Source organism: Crocuta crocuta, unplaced genomic scaffold, assembly GCF_008692635.1.
Source record: "Crocuta crocuta isolate KB4526 unplaced genomic scaffold, BGI_CrCroc_1.0 scaffold180, whole genome shotgun sequence".
Lineage (NCBI taxonomy): Eukaryota > Metazoa > Chordata > Mammalia > Carnivora > Hyaenidae > Crocuta > Crocuta crocuta.
In genome coordinates this window covers 5943181-5959769 of record NW_027527549.1, presented here as the reverse complement: position 1 = coordinate 5959769, position 16589 = coordinate 5943181, and the positions used below count along the sequence as shown (strand labels likewise).

At 50.0% G+C, this 16589-nt stretch overlaps 1 protein-coding gene across 1 annotated transcript in view; it reads right to left on the bottom strand.

The window, feature by feature from the left end:
* PHGDH (phosphoglycerate dehydrogenase) overlaps positions 1-16589 on the bottom strand; it is a 32919-nt gene that overhangs the window by 7646 nt on the left and 8684 nt on the right. Inside the window, exons 3-6 of the mRNA XM_077767569.1 lie at positions 15883-15948; positions 10775-10829; positions 10579-10677; positions 413-545 (exon numbers count right to left, since the gene is read on the bottom strand). Of these exons, the coding sequence (XP_077623695.1) occupies positions 413-545; positions 10579-10677; positions 10775-10829; positions 15883-15948 (353 nt within the window). The remainder of the gene's footprint in view (positions 1-412; positions 546-10578; positions 10678-10774; positions 10830-15882; positions 15949-16589) is intronic.

Genomic DNA, 16589 nt, shown 5'->3' with positions numbered 1-16589 from the left:
GCAGCTCCTCCCCCGCTGGCCTCCTTCCTGCAGGGCGACAGCCTCTCTGGTCTCCCCTCTCCCTGCTCAGACCCCAGGGCAAGAGTCTCCATTCCAAATTTAGACCAAACTCAGTTTAGAAACACCCTAGTACTGCCCGAGGCATTAATGCGCTGAGCAGGCCCCAGACTCAGAAAGGCCAGCAGTGGCTCCAGGAAAAAACCATGGGATGGACATGGTGACCCAGTGCATCCCGTGTATTCCCAGCTAGCTCACCCCTCCTCCACGTGGTGTGGGGCCAGCTAACAAAGCATCACCAGACGCCGCGCCCGAGGGACCTGGTCCCCGGCGTCTGCAGAAGGCCTGGATGGAGGGCCCGCCCTGATCTGCTCTGTGGCTTCTGAGGACAACCCATCAGCAGGGACACACGTACCCGTGGTGGAGGGCAGGAGAGGTGTGTGCACAGTGATAAAATCACAGAGAGGCCAGATCTCCTCCAGGGGAAGCTGCTGAACACCAAAGGAGGCCGAGACCTCCGGTGAAATGATGGGGTCGTACCCTATAGTCTGGTCAGAAGCGAGGGAGACACGGAGAGAGGAGTCAATGCCAATGTTAATTTTAGTGTTGGTGGCTGTTTACTGACTGTTTACCAAGCACTATTGCTAAACCTTTCCAAACGCCGGTTACCTCTCACAAGAATACAATAAAAGTTGGCACTATTCTACTTTAGAGCGGAGGAAAGTGGGGCTCACACATGAGGAGGAACGAATGCAAAGGGAGGCTCACACTCTTAACCATGAACAGTTGCAAGAGCAGCGCGCATGCGCGTGCGTGCGTTAAGGTGGAGCTCAGAAACTCTTGGCAAGCAGAAAGCCCAAGAGGGGTAGTACGACCACCTGGGGAGCAGTGACGCACTCGTGGGGTGCCACCAGGGAAGAGAGGATAGGCTGACCACAGCCCAGGACCCACAGGGTCAGAGAGCAGGCAGGAGCACTGACTACTTCAGTAGAGTGAGGAAGCAGGGGTGGGTGAGTGGGGTAGGGCAGCATGAGCAGAGATCAAGACTAGACACTGGGTAGACACATCAGCAGAGATTGTTTGGTCCCTTCTTGAAGTTTCCTTTAAGGCTTAAAGGGCATCTAGTCTTGGAAGGCATGACTTGGTGACTAATCACACAGACGTCTAACTGACTAGAGATGGATCCTTTCAACAAGACAGGCTTGATGGGGGTGAGGAACAAGGACGTAAAGAGTGGGGGAAAGGGAGACATAAAGGAACTGTGGATTGGGAGGGACCCAGAAGAAGGTTCTGGGCTGAAAGGGGAGGAGGAGATCCCCAAGACAGAGTGACCTCTCCGAGGCTGCTGAGAAGGAAGGGAGGCTGACTCCTGGGAGATCGGGGGACAGGCAGAAAACTCTGGGGGTACAAACTCCATCAGCCTCATATTTGCAAAGGTCATATATCGGTGAGGGGAAAGGCAGTTGGAGAAGAGAAAGCTCAGAAGAAAGGACGTGCCATCAGAGCTCATAATGGCAAACACTCCTTTTCCACTTCCTATGTCAGGTGCCCCCAACTTATATCCAATGGATCAGGCACTATGATTTCCCCATTTTACAGAGAAGGAAACTAAGGCAGAAAGGTGAAATGATTTAGTCAAGGTCATGCCCAGTGGCAAATGGTGGAGTGGGATTTCAGAGCCTGTGCCCCTAGTGCCCCCCCCTTTAATCAGGTAGGGAGGGTCACAGCACCTCCTGAGAAGATAAGGGTGTAGTAGATGGACACATGTCTCCTGCATCAGGAAGAGTGTTGCATGCCACTCACACATGTCTCGGCAAGGGCAATGCTTTGAAGATTACCAACCCAGCACAAGCAGCCAGGAAGCATCTACCTCTTTCAACAGCAAAGACTTAATCCACTTTTCTGTCTGGTCTACGCCGGCCTCCCTCCATCAGCCTGGTCCAAGTCAGCAGCACGGACTGGGGGAAGGAGGTGTCGCAGCCATAAAAATCTCAAAGGCATCCATGTCCTCAAGAATGCAGGACAGACAAGTGACCTAGGCACACCTGCAGGGCCAAGGTGTGGACACTACCCAGGAGGCCCGGACCTGGGTCTTCATCCTCAGGTGAGGAATTTCGTGGATGATTTCAAAGTCCTCCCCTGTTCCGATTTTCAAGAACTCAATATTCCTTGAAAAGGACGTTCCCTTAACCCGGAAACGTTAGAGGTGAACCCTACAATGTTCAGAGGTGGCCTGGGATTAAACAAAAATAAACAAGTAGAACGTAAAACATTGTACTCAGACACTTTAACGGTGGTCATTGCTGGGTGGTGGAAGCTTTTGCTCCGGTGTGCTTTTCTTGCTTTGTTGTGTTTCCCCCACAGATCATCAATTCTTTGGGGGAAACGTAAGTTATCTTAGAAAAATCACAGCAAAGAAGCTTTCTATATAAAATTCAGCCCTTCCAAAAGACATGAACAGACACTTCTCCAAAGAAGATATCCAGATGGCCAACAGACACATGAAAGGATGCTCGGTGTGCCTCGTCATCAGGGAAATACAAGTCAAAACCATGAGATACCACCTCACACCTGTCAGAATGGCTAAAATCAACAAGTCAAGCAACAGATGTTGGCGAGGATGCAGAGAAAGAGGAACCCTTTTGCACTGTTGGTGGGAATGTAAACTGGTGCAGCCACTCTGGAAAACAGTATGGAGGTTCCTCAAAAAATCAAAAATAGAACTACCCCGGGGAACCTGAGTGGCTCAGTTGGTTAAACGTCTGACTTCTGCTCAGGTCATGATCTCATGGTTCATGAGTTCAAGCCCCGCATCGGGCTCTGTGCTGACAGCTCAGAGCCTGGAGCCTGCTTCCGATTCTATCTCCCTCCCTCTCTCTGCCCCTTCCCTGCTCATTCTCTGTGTGTGCGTGTCTCTGAAAAATAAATAAACAGGCGCACCTGGGTGGCTCAGTCGGTTGAGCGTCCGACTTCAGCTCAGGACATGATCTCATGGTTTGTGGGTTTGAGGCCCGCGTCGGGCTCTGTGCTGACTGCCAGCTCAGAGCCTGGAGCCTGTTTCGGATTCTGTGCCTCCCTCACTCTCTGACCCTCCCCTGCTCCTGCTGTCTCTCTCTCTCAGAAATAAATAAAAAACATTTTTAAAAAATTAAAAAATAAAAAAACATTTTTAAAAATCTTAAAAAAAATAGAACTAGGAGGATTAGGAGGAACTTAAAGGACGACCATGGGGGAGAAGAAGGGGGGAAATGGTGGGGGTGAGGGAGAGAGGCAAACCATGAGAGACTTTTGAATGCGGAGAACAGGGGCGCCTGGGTNGTCTCTCTCTCTCCTAGAAATAAATTAAAAAAAAAAAACATTAAAAAAAAAATGAATGTGGAGAACAAACTGAGGACTCATGGGTGTGGGGGGGGAGAGGGGAGACAGGCATGGAGGGGGGCCACTTATGGGGATGAGCACTGGGTGTTATATGGAAACCAACTTGACAATAAACTATTTGTAAAAAAATAAAAATAAATAAATTAAAAAAAAAAGAACTACCTTACAGCCCAGCAATTGCACTACTAGGTATTTATCCAAGGGATACAAGTGTGCTGTTTCAAAGGGACAGAGGCACCCCAATGTTTATAGCAGGGCTATCAACAATAGCCAAAGTATGGAAAGAGCCCAAATGTCCATCGATGGATGAATGGATAAAGAAGATATGGTGTATATATACCATGAAATCTTGCCATTTGCAACTATGCAGATGGAACGAGAGAGTATTATGCTGAGTGAAATTAGCCAGTCAGAGAAAGACAAATACCATGTGACTTCAATCATATGAGGAAATTAAGATACAAAGCAGAGGAACATAAGGGAAGTGAAGCAAAAATAATATAAAAACAGGGAGGGGGACCAAAACATAAGAGACTCTTACATATGGAGAACAAACAGAGGGTTGCTGGAGGGGTTGTGGGAGGGGGATGGGCTACATGGGTGAGGGGCATTAAGGAATCCACTCCTGAAATCACTGTTGCACTATATGCTGACTTGGATGTAAATTTTTTAAAAAAAAACTAAACTAAAATAAAATTCAGCCCTTCCAGAGAAGAAACTGAAATGGTTATGAATCAGGTATAGCTTTCAGATCACAGTTTTCATCATCTGCCTCGTGGCACCAGGAAAGCCAAGGCGGAGAAGTTTTGGGGGGAGAGGCTGTAGGATCACAAGGTCATGACCGCCCCAGCCCAAGTGGTCATTCCTTTCAGATGGAACCTATTCATTTCTGTGGGGACAATGAGGTGTCCAGGGGAGGAGACAGGGTCTCTGCCCGTGTCCTTACAAGTCCTATTTGTCTGTCCTGAGCCATCCAGAACAATGGCCCCGTTCATCCTTAATCCAGATGTACTTTGTTCATGTGAGTGAGGAGAGGCCGGGAACACCAGCAGAGCCCACAAAGCCAGGCCACATGGAGACCAAGTTCATGCAACTCTAGGGCTTCTGGGCTCTCAGGAGCCAAGAACCAGGGTGGAGATGCTGGAAGGGTCCCGCGGGCAAAGCCTGGCCCAGTGTCCCCATGGGGGGGGGGCCTGCAGATGGGGAAGGTGGAGACGGGCGTCTTCCACCCGATGCAGCTCTCTCTCTCTCTCTCTCTCGTTCCACTGCAGACAATGCAGGGAAGAATTCGGCTGAGAAAACCCATCTTCATTTTTCACTCAAGATCCTCAGGGAAGCTGGGAGGTGAACTTGGCCAGGAGCTGGGGCTCTCACACCAGGAGTCCATGTGGGGGGAGCAGGGAAGGGTGACACTGGGCCCTGGAGACCTATGTCTGAGTGGGGTCCTGACATGTCCTGACAAGGGTCAGATGTGCTGCTGGACAGAAGCTGGAGCGATTCCAGGCACATGCCATCTGAAGACTGTTCTGAGAGGAGCCTCAGGGACACCCACAAGGGGCCCCCCGGTGAATCCCGGCCTCAGGACACACTCCTGTTGCTGGGTATGAGCAGAAGCCTAGCTTTTCATGCAAAGCCACCTCCTAGCGGGTGTCACAGAAGGCAGGAGAGGCTGCCTTGGCCTCCGCTGGGCCCTCTGGCTTAGCAGCGGATGCCGGAGAGCAAGGGGGTCTTCGAGGGAAAGAGCCTCCAACAAAGGGGCCTCCCCATCACACCCTCTTCCCACCCCACAGCCAGTTCTTCTGGCTTAAAATTAGAACTCTCTCCCCTTTGCACAATGAAATCTTACACAGAAGCGCGATATAAAAACCGATCAAGGCTGCAGAGGTGAAGGCCCAGAGCCCCATCACCTGTCTCCCGAGGGTCCCCTTCCTATGTCCCTAAGGCACCTTTCTGGAGCTTGAGGCTCTGGGAAGAACTGGAAAATCAGTACTCTAGGGGAGTAGGAAACGCAGTTCCCAGACTGAGATAGCAGCTGCTTGCCCCAGGGAGCCTTCGTCCTGAGGAAGCTGGAGCACAGTGACAGGGCACAGAGACCTTGTGGCCTGTATGGGTCAGGCCCGAAGACCGTGGTGGTGCAGGACAAAGGGCCCCAGACCTGAAGTCAGGAAACCTGGAGTTGAGGCTGGACTCTGCCATTTTCTAGTCCTGGTGTCTTGAACATTGTCATACAGCCTTCCCATGCCTCAGTTTCCTTATCTGTAAAACTGGGGTAACAATACCGACCTGGCAGGGTCACGGTGAGCACAGGCTCTGACACACAGCAGACCTCAGTAAACACTAGCTGGGTCTGAGAGAGATCAGTGATAAATGGTGCCTCGGGTTCAATGTCCATCCCTCGGGGCCAGCTTCAGCTTCATCACAACACCGGCCATGAAGTAACTGTTAAGAGATGCTTGTCCGCTCCTCAGAAAAAAAAAACTTTGGACAGGAGTACAAGGCTCAGCTCCTGGCGGGCTCGGGTCCGATCGCACATTCTAGGGGGCGTGCTGGCATGAAGGTCTCCGAGTGTACAGCGTGTTATGCACCAACAAGGTTGAGAAAAATATTCAGGCAGAAAGAATACTATAGAGCCCGAGACTCAGATAGGTGACTCAGACCACCAGCAGGCTACCGGCGGCCAGAATTCTCCAGAAACACACATGTGGCTCAGAGCAAGTCAGCAGCTGCTCTCAGGGGGCCTGGGAAGTCCCCTTCCGGGCCTGTGCTGGTTGGGAACAGCAGCAAAAGGGGGGGGGGCTCTCCCCTAACCAGCCCCAACACCCACTCAACCCGGGGCTGCTGGGAAGCCAGGCGGCTAAGCTCCCTAGCAGAGCCAATGTCCAGGATACCACCCCCCCCGGCCTTCCCTAAGTGACCAGAGGTGACAAAGAAAGGACAGGAAAGGGGGCAGTCTATCCCCAACATCTGAGCACGGGAGAGTCTCTGACAATCTCTCCTGTGACATGAAGGGGTCAACTCTTAAATCACAATACTCTGGAAGGGGCTGGAAGTTAGTCGTCCATTAACAACCTCATTAGTGATTAACAGCCTGGGTGACAGATTAAAGCACAGGGTAAGCCCCCAGGGCCAAGGAGAGGAGTGGGTGATAAAGATAATCTTCACATGCTTTGCTGTTGCCTAAACTGCCCGACGGGACTACTCAGGGCCCCCTCTGCTTCCTGGTCCACTCTGTCCTTAATCACGGCGTTCTCCCAAGTTCCTGTAACAAACCACAGTCCTTAATAATTTTATCCTGTTTCCAATTACCGCAGAGTGAACCTCCTGCTAAGTTATAAAGAAATGTGCAGCCCGTGGGTAACAGGTGCTTGGAGATATCAGAGCTTTGCAGGCCGTCTGCTTCTACCTCTCTGCCACTGCCTCCACCTCGTCCTCATGCTGGCCAGGCACTTAACCAGTCTCACAGGTGCCTCTGCATGAGTGGGAGGCTTAGCTCTCTCCCTTCCGTCTGGGGCCAGTTCTGGCCGTAGCTCTGTCCCCTTCGGCTTGAGCCTGTTGGTGCTCCCTGGATCCATGGCTTAGAGCACTACACTCTTCCACAGACTGGCTGTTAGCTATTTGGGAACCTCCTAGGTTGCTTCCCAAGTCACTATGGGGCTCAGTGACCCCAGTACCTTCAACCTTTGCTTAGGAAGTACAGACACGAGCCTCAAACCATCACCTTCCACCTCCAGAACTTTCAGTCTCAGAGCATGGGTTCACAAGACTTTGGCGTCTGACTGTACAGAGCATGAGGAATGTCACCTTCCTTGTTNGACACGAGCCTCAAACCATCACCTTCCACCTCCAGAACTTTCAGTCTCACAGAGCATGGGTTCACAAGACTTCGGCGTCTGACTGTACAGAGCATGAGGAATGTCACCTTCCTTGTGCTGGAAGCCGTACTTCTTTTAATGCTGCCAAAAGTCACATTACCTTTTCTATCAGCCATGCTACTTTTAACTATACTGCATTTATGTCCACCAAAGGTCTCCTCCCTTACAAAAGCTTTTTAACAACACCTCTACATCTAATATGTTTAGTTGCTTTGGGGACCCATATGTAGGGCACTGACAGGTATTCTAGCTAGACTTCCATTAGGATGCACAACTAGCATTCTAGCCTTTTTAACGTCTTGTAGGACCTAACTCCACACTCTTAAGAATTAACCATCTCTGGGACGCCTGGGTGACTTAGTTGGTTAAGTGTCTGACTTTGGCTCAGGTCATGATCTCACAGCTCGTGGGTTTGAGCGCCGTGTCGGGCTCTGTGCTGGCAGCTAGCCTGGAGCCTGCTTTAGATTCTGTGTCTTCGTCTCTCTCTGACCCTCCCCTGTTCATGCTGTCTCTCTCTCTCTCTCAGAAATAAATAAAACATTAAAAAATTTAAAAAAAAAAGAATTAACCATCTCTCCCTGCTTCCTGTCATACGGGCCACTGATGAAAAAGAAGGCAGAGCCTTTCACCATCGTGGACCAGCTCACTCCAGATGGAGACAGGGCTATCTTTGACCAAAGGCTTCAGCTAAAGCCTTAGCACCCAGCTCATACTTTCCGTCTTAACCCCAAGGGTATCATGAAAGACCTCACCAATGTCTTACTTAAGTCCACATTTCCAGGCCATCTAAACATCCATCCCTGAGGAAGTGGCCAAATAACAAGCAGTTTGCCTACACAATAGAATTCCACACAATAGTTTAAAAATATGGTACATGTATTTGTTACAAGACATACATTTTTATGTTAGCAGCATGTATAATAGTCTGTTCTCAATAGGCACAGAATCCCTCTATAGGCAAAGAATGGTGTGCATTCCATGTAAATGCATAGAAGAAAGTCCAAGGTGATCACACCAAACTGATGTTTCCTGTGAGACCAAGATTGGGGAGGTACTCAAGGAGATAAGGATCTAGATTTCAGCTTTCGTAAGAATACATTCACCTATTGATTAAAATAAAATTTTAGGGGCGCCTGGGTGTCTCAGTCGGTTAAGCGTCCAGCTTCAGATCAGGTCATGATCTCACAGTTCCTGAGTTCGAGCCCCACGTCGGGCTCTGTGCTGACAGTTCGAAGCCTGGAGCTGCTTTGGATTCTATGTCTCTCTCTCTCTGCTAGCTCCCCTGCTCATGCCCTGCCTCTCTCTCTCTCTCTCTCCAAAGTAAAAATAAACCTTAAAAAATTTTTTAAATAAAATTTTAAATCACCCAAATAAAAAAGACCTCTGGGGATTTCCATGATCAATCAGGCTATGATTGGTTTCCAAAGACAGAACAAGGCGCATGTAAAACAAGCTGTGTAGTGAACATTTTAAATAAAATTTTAAATCACCCAAATAAAAAAGACCTCTGGGGATTTCCATGATCAATCAGGCTATGATTGGTTTCCAAAGACAGAACAAGGCGCATGTAAAACAAGCTGTGTAGTGAACACCGATCATGGTTTCCTGCCCAGATGCTGACAAACCGGCTCTTTCACAGTCTGTTCAACCATCTCCCCTCTTTGCCCTTTAGAAAATCTTGCTCTTCACAACTGCTCACATCAATGAGGGTCTCTGCAACCCGCAGGCCAGCCATCTGTCTGCCCTGCGGCAAAATTCATGTGGACTCGGAATACGTTAGGAAGCTTGTCAAAGTGCACAGTGAGTATAAACAAGGGCCCCCTGGGCCACACGGAAGTGACCAGGGCTGCTCTCAAGGGCGGGGGCGGGGGGAGGCATTCCAAGGTATGTTTCAGGGGTTTACAAGGATCCTGTCCCAAAAGCAAGACAACCAACAGTGACCCTTCAGAGACCCCCCCCAAGTGAAGCAGCTACGTGTTACAATGTACAGAAGACGCACCCCCTCAGAGTGTGCAGGGAGTCCGGTGTGCCGGGGAAGGGGAGTGAGCCTAATGGATGGCCGCTGTCCCAACCTTCTCCAAGTCGCTGTGTCATCAGTGAAGTTCTTACTTCACTTGGCCCCCGGCTTCTAGAGCCAAGCCTTTACCTTAATCCCTCAAAAAAAGAGGAAGAGAAAGCATAGCTTTCAGCTTACAAGGTACCTCGCCGTCTCTGCACTGAAGGGACTACTTTGGTTATGTTCTCATGACCAGCAGATCCTGCCAGGCCAGGGATCTAGAACAATGTGCCGAGGCTTAGGGAAGACATCCGGCTGGCGTAAATAAATGTGGTGGGGAAGGGGGGCAGGAGGGAGAGGGGGACGTGGTATAACGGGATGCCCAGCTGGGTTCTTGTCTATCTTCTGTTTGCTGGAGGCCTTAGCAAATACTTACAAACTCCAGACATCCGTATAAAATTAAGGGTTAATCTATAAGGTCTNTCAAGACAGGGAGGAAGGAGGGGAGAAAGGGAGAATGCCACAGCGGCTCTATGTAAACTTTTCTAGAAAAGATCTGATTGTCGAAACTGTTTTTCCTTGATGTTTAACGACAGGCTTCCTGGCTACAGTTTGAACACACGATCCCCCCCAACAGCCCCTGCGAATAAGGAGGTGTCAGCCAGCACCCTGAGCTGCCTGAATGTGCCCTCCTCTGTGTGGCTCGGCAGCCTCCCCTTCTTGAGGTCTTCTGGACCGTCCTGAGGGGATGACACTGCTCTTGACTTTGACAGCTCTCCCTCACCCAGAACCAGAGTTCCCAGATACAATAAAGCGGGTCCTGGAGGGAGACGGCGCTCAGGGAGGATTTCTGAGAAATACGGGAGGTGCTCCAGCCACCGAAGGCTTGAACATCGCATCACGGCACATGCGGAAGCACTTGCTGTCTCTTCTGCACTTCGGAGGGAAGCCCACCGGTGGATGGAGAGCTGCTCTGTTCTACGGCTGCAAATATGCTCCTGTTTTTCTGAATTCTCACAGGGAATTCAGACACAGCAAAACAAGAAGCCCTCATGGCGGGGGAGGACACAGGCCCTCGGCTCCACTGGGACTCAGGGCAATCACTCCCCCCAGAGCTGAGCGGCCTCCACCAAGTTATTCCCAGATTTTGAGGCCAGGCATTCAGAATGGCAGGCCAACATCCCTCCCCTCCCCGGCTACACTACCTACTTAGGGGCTCTACAGGAGGGTCAGAGCCTCCTAGGAAAAAGCCGTGACTTTCTCTCAAGCAAAGCTGCCTCTCCCCTGAAACTGCTACAGAGAGCCCGACGTCCAAGGGGTTCGCCAACCTCTTACCTTCATCCCGAAAGACTGCATACGAGTGGCCACCTCTCTCCCAATCCTGCCCAGGCCAAGAATTCCCAGGATCTTTCCACTGAGTTCTGTTCCCATGAACTGCAACCGAATAAGCAAAAGGCAAAGAAGCCAAAGTGAGCGGCAGAGTGGACCCCGGGCACCAAGGCACGTGGGGCGGGGCGGGGCGGCTGCTCACCTTCTTCCGTTCCCATTTGCCGTCCTTCATGGAAGCTGTCGCCTGGGGAATCTGTCTGCAAGGACACAGACACAGGCTGAGGGGGGCGGGGAGGGGGCACGGGGAAGGGGAGGGCTGCACAGCCACAACCTCTGCCCATCATTCCCCTGGGGAACCAAGCTCAGGCTGGGTCTGGAGCTCAGGTGCAGAGACCCCGAGGAGGGTCAAGGGGAGGGTCAAGGGAGTGGAGCAGAGGGAAACCCCCAGCGAGGCCTGACGGGAGCCCTGGGATTTCTGTCTCTGGCCAGGACTCTGGGTAGAGGTTCTGATTCCACCTCAACACGGAGCGACTCTCGGCATGTAAGAAGCAAGAGCCAACCCTCTGGGGTTCCCGGGGATAACAAAATGGGGTATTGAGCAATTCTAATCACATCAAGTTCATCAAGGAAGTTCAAGGATTTTCTTTTTCCTTTTCCATCCAAGGCTGCAACCTACATCTTCCACCGTATCAACAGACAGCTGGTTATTTAATTGCTTGTTGAGAGTTTCTTAAGCCACAGCTGTCTCAGGTTACCCTGGGATGGGGGTGGGGGGGGTCCATATCGACCCCTGTCCCAACACCCAGCCTATGTCCTCCTGTTGGTTAACATGAAGGTCTGAGTTTCCACCTATCTTCTGGAAGGGACGAAGAAAGTTAGGGCAGAATCAGAAGTGAGAGGGTAAGATCATGTCATCCAGGCTTCTCTGGAAGTGAAAAAGACAGGAAACAATGTTTAAAATGTTTAAGGAGCGGGCACCTGGGTGGCTTAGTCAGTTAAGCGTCCAACGTCAGCTCAGATCATGATCTCGCAGTTCATGTGTTCGAGCCTGACATCAGGCTAGATCTATGCTGACAGCCCAGAGCCTGGAGCCTGCTTTGGATTCTGTGTCTCCCTCTCTCTCTGCCCCTTCCCGGCTCACACTCTGTCTCTTTCTCTCAAAAATAAATAAACATTAAAAAACTGTTTATTTTCTTTTTAGACACTCCATAAACACATAGACAAGGGGTTCCCAGGTGGCTCAGTTGGTTAAGCATCTGACTCTTGGTTTTGGCTCGGGTCATGATCTCATGGTTCATGGGTTCAAGCCCTACACTGGGCTTTGAGCTAACAGCATGGAGCCAGCTTGGGATTCTCCCCACCTCCCCCAAGAGCTCGCTTTCTCTCTCTCTCAAAATAAAAAAAAATAAACTTAAAGAAAAAAAAAAAGAAATACTTAGGTGCACCTTAGCCCCTGTAATGCTCACAACTGCCTGCAGAGAGACAACGGGAGCATTAAACACCCTGAACAGCCTCACCCCAATGGAAGTAGCTTCACTGACTCAAAGCCAAGGACATCCCCTCCACAGCTAGTCTCTGAAGTACTGAAATGCAGTCTTTCCCGCCAGCCACTAAACTCAGGGCGGGGTGTGTGTGTGTGTGTGTGTGTGTGTGTGTGTGTGTGTTGTGTGTGTGCATGCGCACAGGCACACGTGTGTAAAAAGAGATTCCAACATACTGTCCCTGTATCTCCATCTCCCTGAATTCTTATAAAAAATGTACTCCTGTCTACACGTTGCCGACACACTTCCATCTGAAGGTCAGCTTGCGGGGACATCTGTGTCCCTGGGATGTCACAGGTAAGCTCACAAAGCTTGAGTAACAGGCTTCTTGGGGAGAAACTCCCATCAGGCCCATGAGGGCTCAGTAGCGGGTCCTCATTTCAGGACTGTCCCAAGGACAACGACTTGCCTTGAGGAAGTGCTCCTTCTTGGCAAAGCTAGCCTGAGAACATGCCTCTGGCCTAGTGACACGGAGCCCACCCACCCCCTCTCAGGCCTGGCTCAGGCCCTACTCTGCCCTCCTGAGCCACCAGTGCTGTCGAAGAGAGGTGCGTGTAGCACCGGGGGGCACAAGACATTCCCAGACCCTCATGAATCCTCCCCAGGCTTTAACATTTCAGGGTCCTCTCAGGGCCAGTCCGGGGAGGACCATGATGGGGGCGAGGGGTCTCCGGAGAACCAAGTGGTAGCCGGGCTGACTCACGAAGGAGAAGGTAAAGCCGGGAAGATGAAATCTACATAGGTGGCGTTCTCCTCTCTTTCTGTGTCACTGTTTTCTCCTGCACCTCAGGAACTCCTGCCGCCTGTTCAAAGTCCCCACCGTGAGGCCCATTCCACCCACATTGCTCAATGCTCTCAACCTTACGTCCACGGCTCCCGTTGTGCGGTCGCTGCTCTGCCGGAAAAGCAGTCTGAGCAAACATATGAGAAGGTATGAGAGACTGGCTGTTCCACCTTCAGAGGGTGCATGCTTGCTTGCTTGCTTGCTTCCTTCCTTCCTTCCAAGAGGCATAGAAAGAGCGGAACAGAAGATCCGAAGCAGACTCTGAGCTGTCAGCACAGAGCCCAACATGGGGCTCGAACCCATGAACCGTGGGATCATGACCTGAGCCAAAGTTGGACGCTCAACCGACTGAGCCACTCAGGGGCCCCACAGGGTGCTCGTTTCTTAGTTTTGATGTATCCTTGATGAGTAAGGTTGTTGGATGAGAGGTTGGAAATGGGACACTTCCTTGAAATCCTTCTAATTTACCTGTTCCTTTCAATAAAGTTTGGTCCTAGAACAGGAGAAAAATTATTCCTGGCTTCCAAGCCTTTCCTTCCACTCCAGAAAAAGAGTAAGAGAATTAACTAGACCGAAAGCTGATAGAGACGTCTCTCACTCAAAAACCAAGAACACCACTGGATTTAACTGCACGAGTGAAACCAGGGCATGCGGCCATTGCACTTCTCCAGGGAGAAATACATCCAGCCCAGGGGTTCTACAAGTTGCAGACAGCCAGCTCAAGGACCCCTTCTAAGCTCTTTTCTCCAGTCTCCTCCCATCTTCACTGGCCAGTGAGTATCAGTGAACATCTAAGAGTTCAGGCGGAAATCTTGGGGAAGAGTTAGAACAAAGCTGAACCCCTCCAGACCCTGTCGCAGCAAGAAGGAGAGCAGGTCTAAGAGGGAGAGAGTTAATTTCTGAGCCAGAGAAGCTTCAGGCCCGAGTAGATTAAGTATGGAGCCCTGGCTCCCTGAGTTCCTCTGGTTTAGCATCTAAGAGTGTGTGAAGGGACCCAGCGAGCTTTCTGGCCTGTCTGCTGGCTCCTTGCCCTCCCCACTGACCACAGAAGTGCCTGAATGGCCTATTCAACAGTAGTGTTCAATACCTTCATTTTACTACATTATGTGTCATATCCATGAGTTCCTAGGCTGTCCCCTCTACTCAAGAGGCCCGTACTCCCAGAATTCCTGCTGGGAGAGCAAGGCATTTGACCATTTGAGTTCCCTTGTGTTAAGAATCCACAGGTAGGTACAAGGAGCCCAGAGCGGCTTTTGCTACATGCTGTTACAATAGAGAGCTGTAGGGACAGTGACACAGGACAGTGACTCCTGAAGGCCAGGGGAGTCAGAGAGGGACACAGCCTAGCTGGGGGATCTAGAGAGAGCTTCTTAGACAACTTAACACTCCTGCTTCATCTTGAGAAGAAGAGTTACCCAGAGAAAGATGATGGAGGAGACTTTAGTTAAAAATTGTGTATCAGGACCAAAAAACTAACTCCGAATAAAGTTTACCCTTTGTTTAAAAAAAAAAAATTGTATATCAGGGGCGCCTGAGTGGCTCAGTCAGTTAAGCGTTCGACTTTCCCTCAGGTCATGATCTCAGGGTTCATGAGTTCAAGCCCTGCATCGGGCTGTGTACTGAGAGCTTGGAGCCCGGAGCCTGCTTTGGATTCTATGTCTCTCTCTCTCTCTCTGCCCCTCCCCTAATTGTCTCTCTCGCTCAAAAATAAATACACATTAAAAAATTGTTTTAAATCTCAGTTTTGTCATTAAAAAATAAGTATCCATATTTCAATATTGGCTCATTGGTTGTGACCAATCCACCATACTAATGTAAGATATTAATAATAGGGGATACTAAGTATGAGGTATATGGGAACTCTACTATCTTTACAACTTTTCTGTATATCTAAAACTCCTGAAATAAAAAGTTTATTGGAACACCTGGGTGGCTCAGTTGGCTAAGCGTCTGACTCTTGATTTCAGTTCACATCACGATCACACGGGTCATAGGATCAGGTGTCATGATGGTGTGGAGCCTGCTTGGGATTCTCTCTCCTTCTCTCTGCTGCTACCCATTCCCCAAATAGATAAACTTAAAAAAAAAAAAGTTTATTAAAAAATCCCAATGCCAAGTTCCACTCCATGCCAATTAAATCAGAATTTGGGGTATGTAAGCCAGGCATTAATATTCTCATCTCAGATGATATCAATGTGCAGCAAAGTCTGGGAACCTCTGTTGAGTGAGAAGTCTCTCAGGCATGGAAGCTGTTACATTCTGGCATTAGTTCACTCAAAAATGTTCCCAAGTAAATAAAAATGTTGAGCGCTTCTTCTATTTTACATCTGTGTAAAGTTAATTGAATTTTTAAAAAATTTTTAATGTTTATTTATTTTTGAGAGACAGGCGCGAGTGGGGGAGAGGCAGAGAGAGAGGGAGACACAGAATCTAAAGCAGGCTCCAGGCTCTGAGCTGTCAGCACAGAGCCAGATGCGAGGTTCGAAACCACGAAACGTGAGAACATGACCTGAGCCAAAGTGGACCGACTGAGCCACCCAGGCGCCCCCATTTGAATTTTTAATAATGAGTGTGATAAAAAGAAAGTACTGGATGACTTAGGAAAAAAAGAGACAATGGGGAAGGATATTCCAGGGAGCAGAAACTGCATTTTTGAGGCTTAGAGTTTGAAAAGCCAGAGGATGATGTGGACAGTGGACAGCAGGAAATGACTAACGAGAAAAGGAAGAGAATACACAGTTATTTGCTCAATGAGCTTGCTCCCAGGTACTGAGCAGTCACGCCGAGCCCCCCTCCCACTTGCAAGAAGCCACCTGACCTTTGTGCACTAGAAGCAGTGCATCGAATGATCCCTAAAGGCCTGATGGCCTTGACGGTTCTTTGCAGTCTGCGTGTTGCCAAGTGTCTCCAGGTCACTTTGTTTAGGGAGGTCATAATAACGGACACACCCAAGAGATGGGCTCTGCTGAGGAGTCAGGGACTTACCTGGCCAGACACATGATCATCCCACAGGTGAGCTCTGCAGCGCTGAGGCTATTCCCATTGGGGGTGCTGAAGAGTAAAGGAGAGAGGAGACTTTAGTAGGTCCAGACCCCGTATTTCCACTCCTGTCCCAACGGAAAGCCTTGAGTGCAGTGTGCTCACTCTCCCTCACCTCACCGGCTCTTACCACTTCCAAACCCATGCCCCCACCCTAGGTTCTCTGATGGACCCCTCCCCTAATCCCAGGGCTAGAAGGAAACCCCCTTTGCCCTGGCTGTTTTCATGCAGAGGGACATCCCTTAGAGAAACACACCTGGCCTCTCTACCCAAACTCCCTTCTCCCCGCACAGAGAAGGGTCTCACTCGATTGGGAGACACAGGTGTGGCTCAGCCCTTTCCTTTGCTCTCCTTTCAGGAACTACCTGCCTACAGGAAGCCCAGATTCCCGCTGTTCTGTGCCATCCATCTTATGGGGGCCGTGCCTGAGATGGGTGAGCACGTCCATCAAATTCAAGTCAGTCCACTGGCCACACACCTTCATCAAGTGGCCCAGCCTGGCTTCTATCAATAACAAAGCTAGTATTTTTATCTCCACCTGGTTGACTTCTCCTATCTCTCAACAAGTTCTGAAGTGAGAAAGCTTCCTCACATCTTTATGCTGAGTCTTCCCATTTCACAAAGGAGAATAGAGCTGAAACCCATGTCAGGTA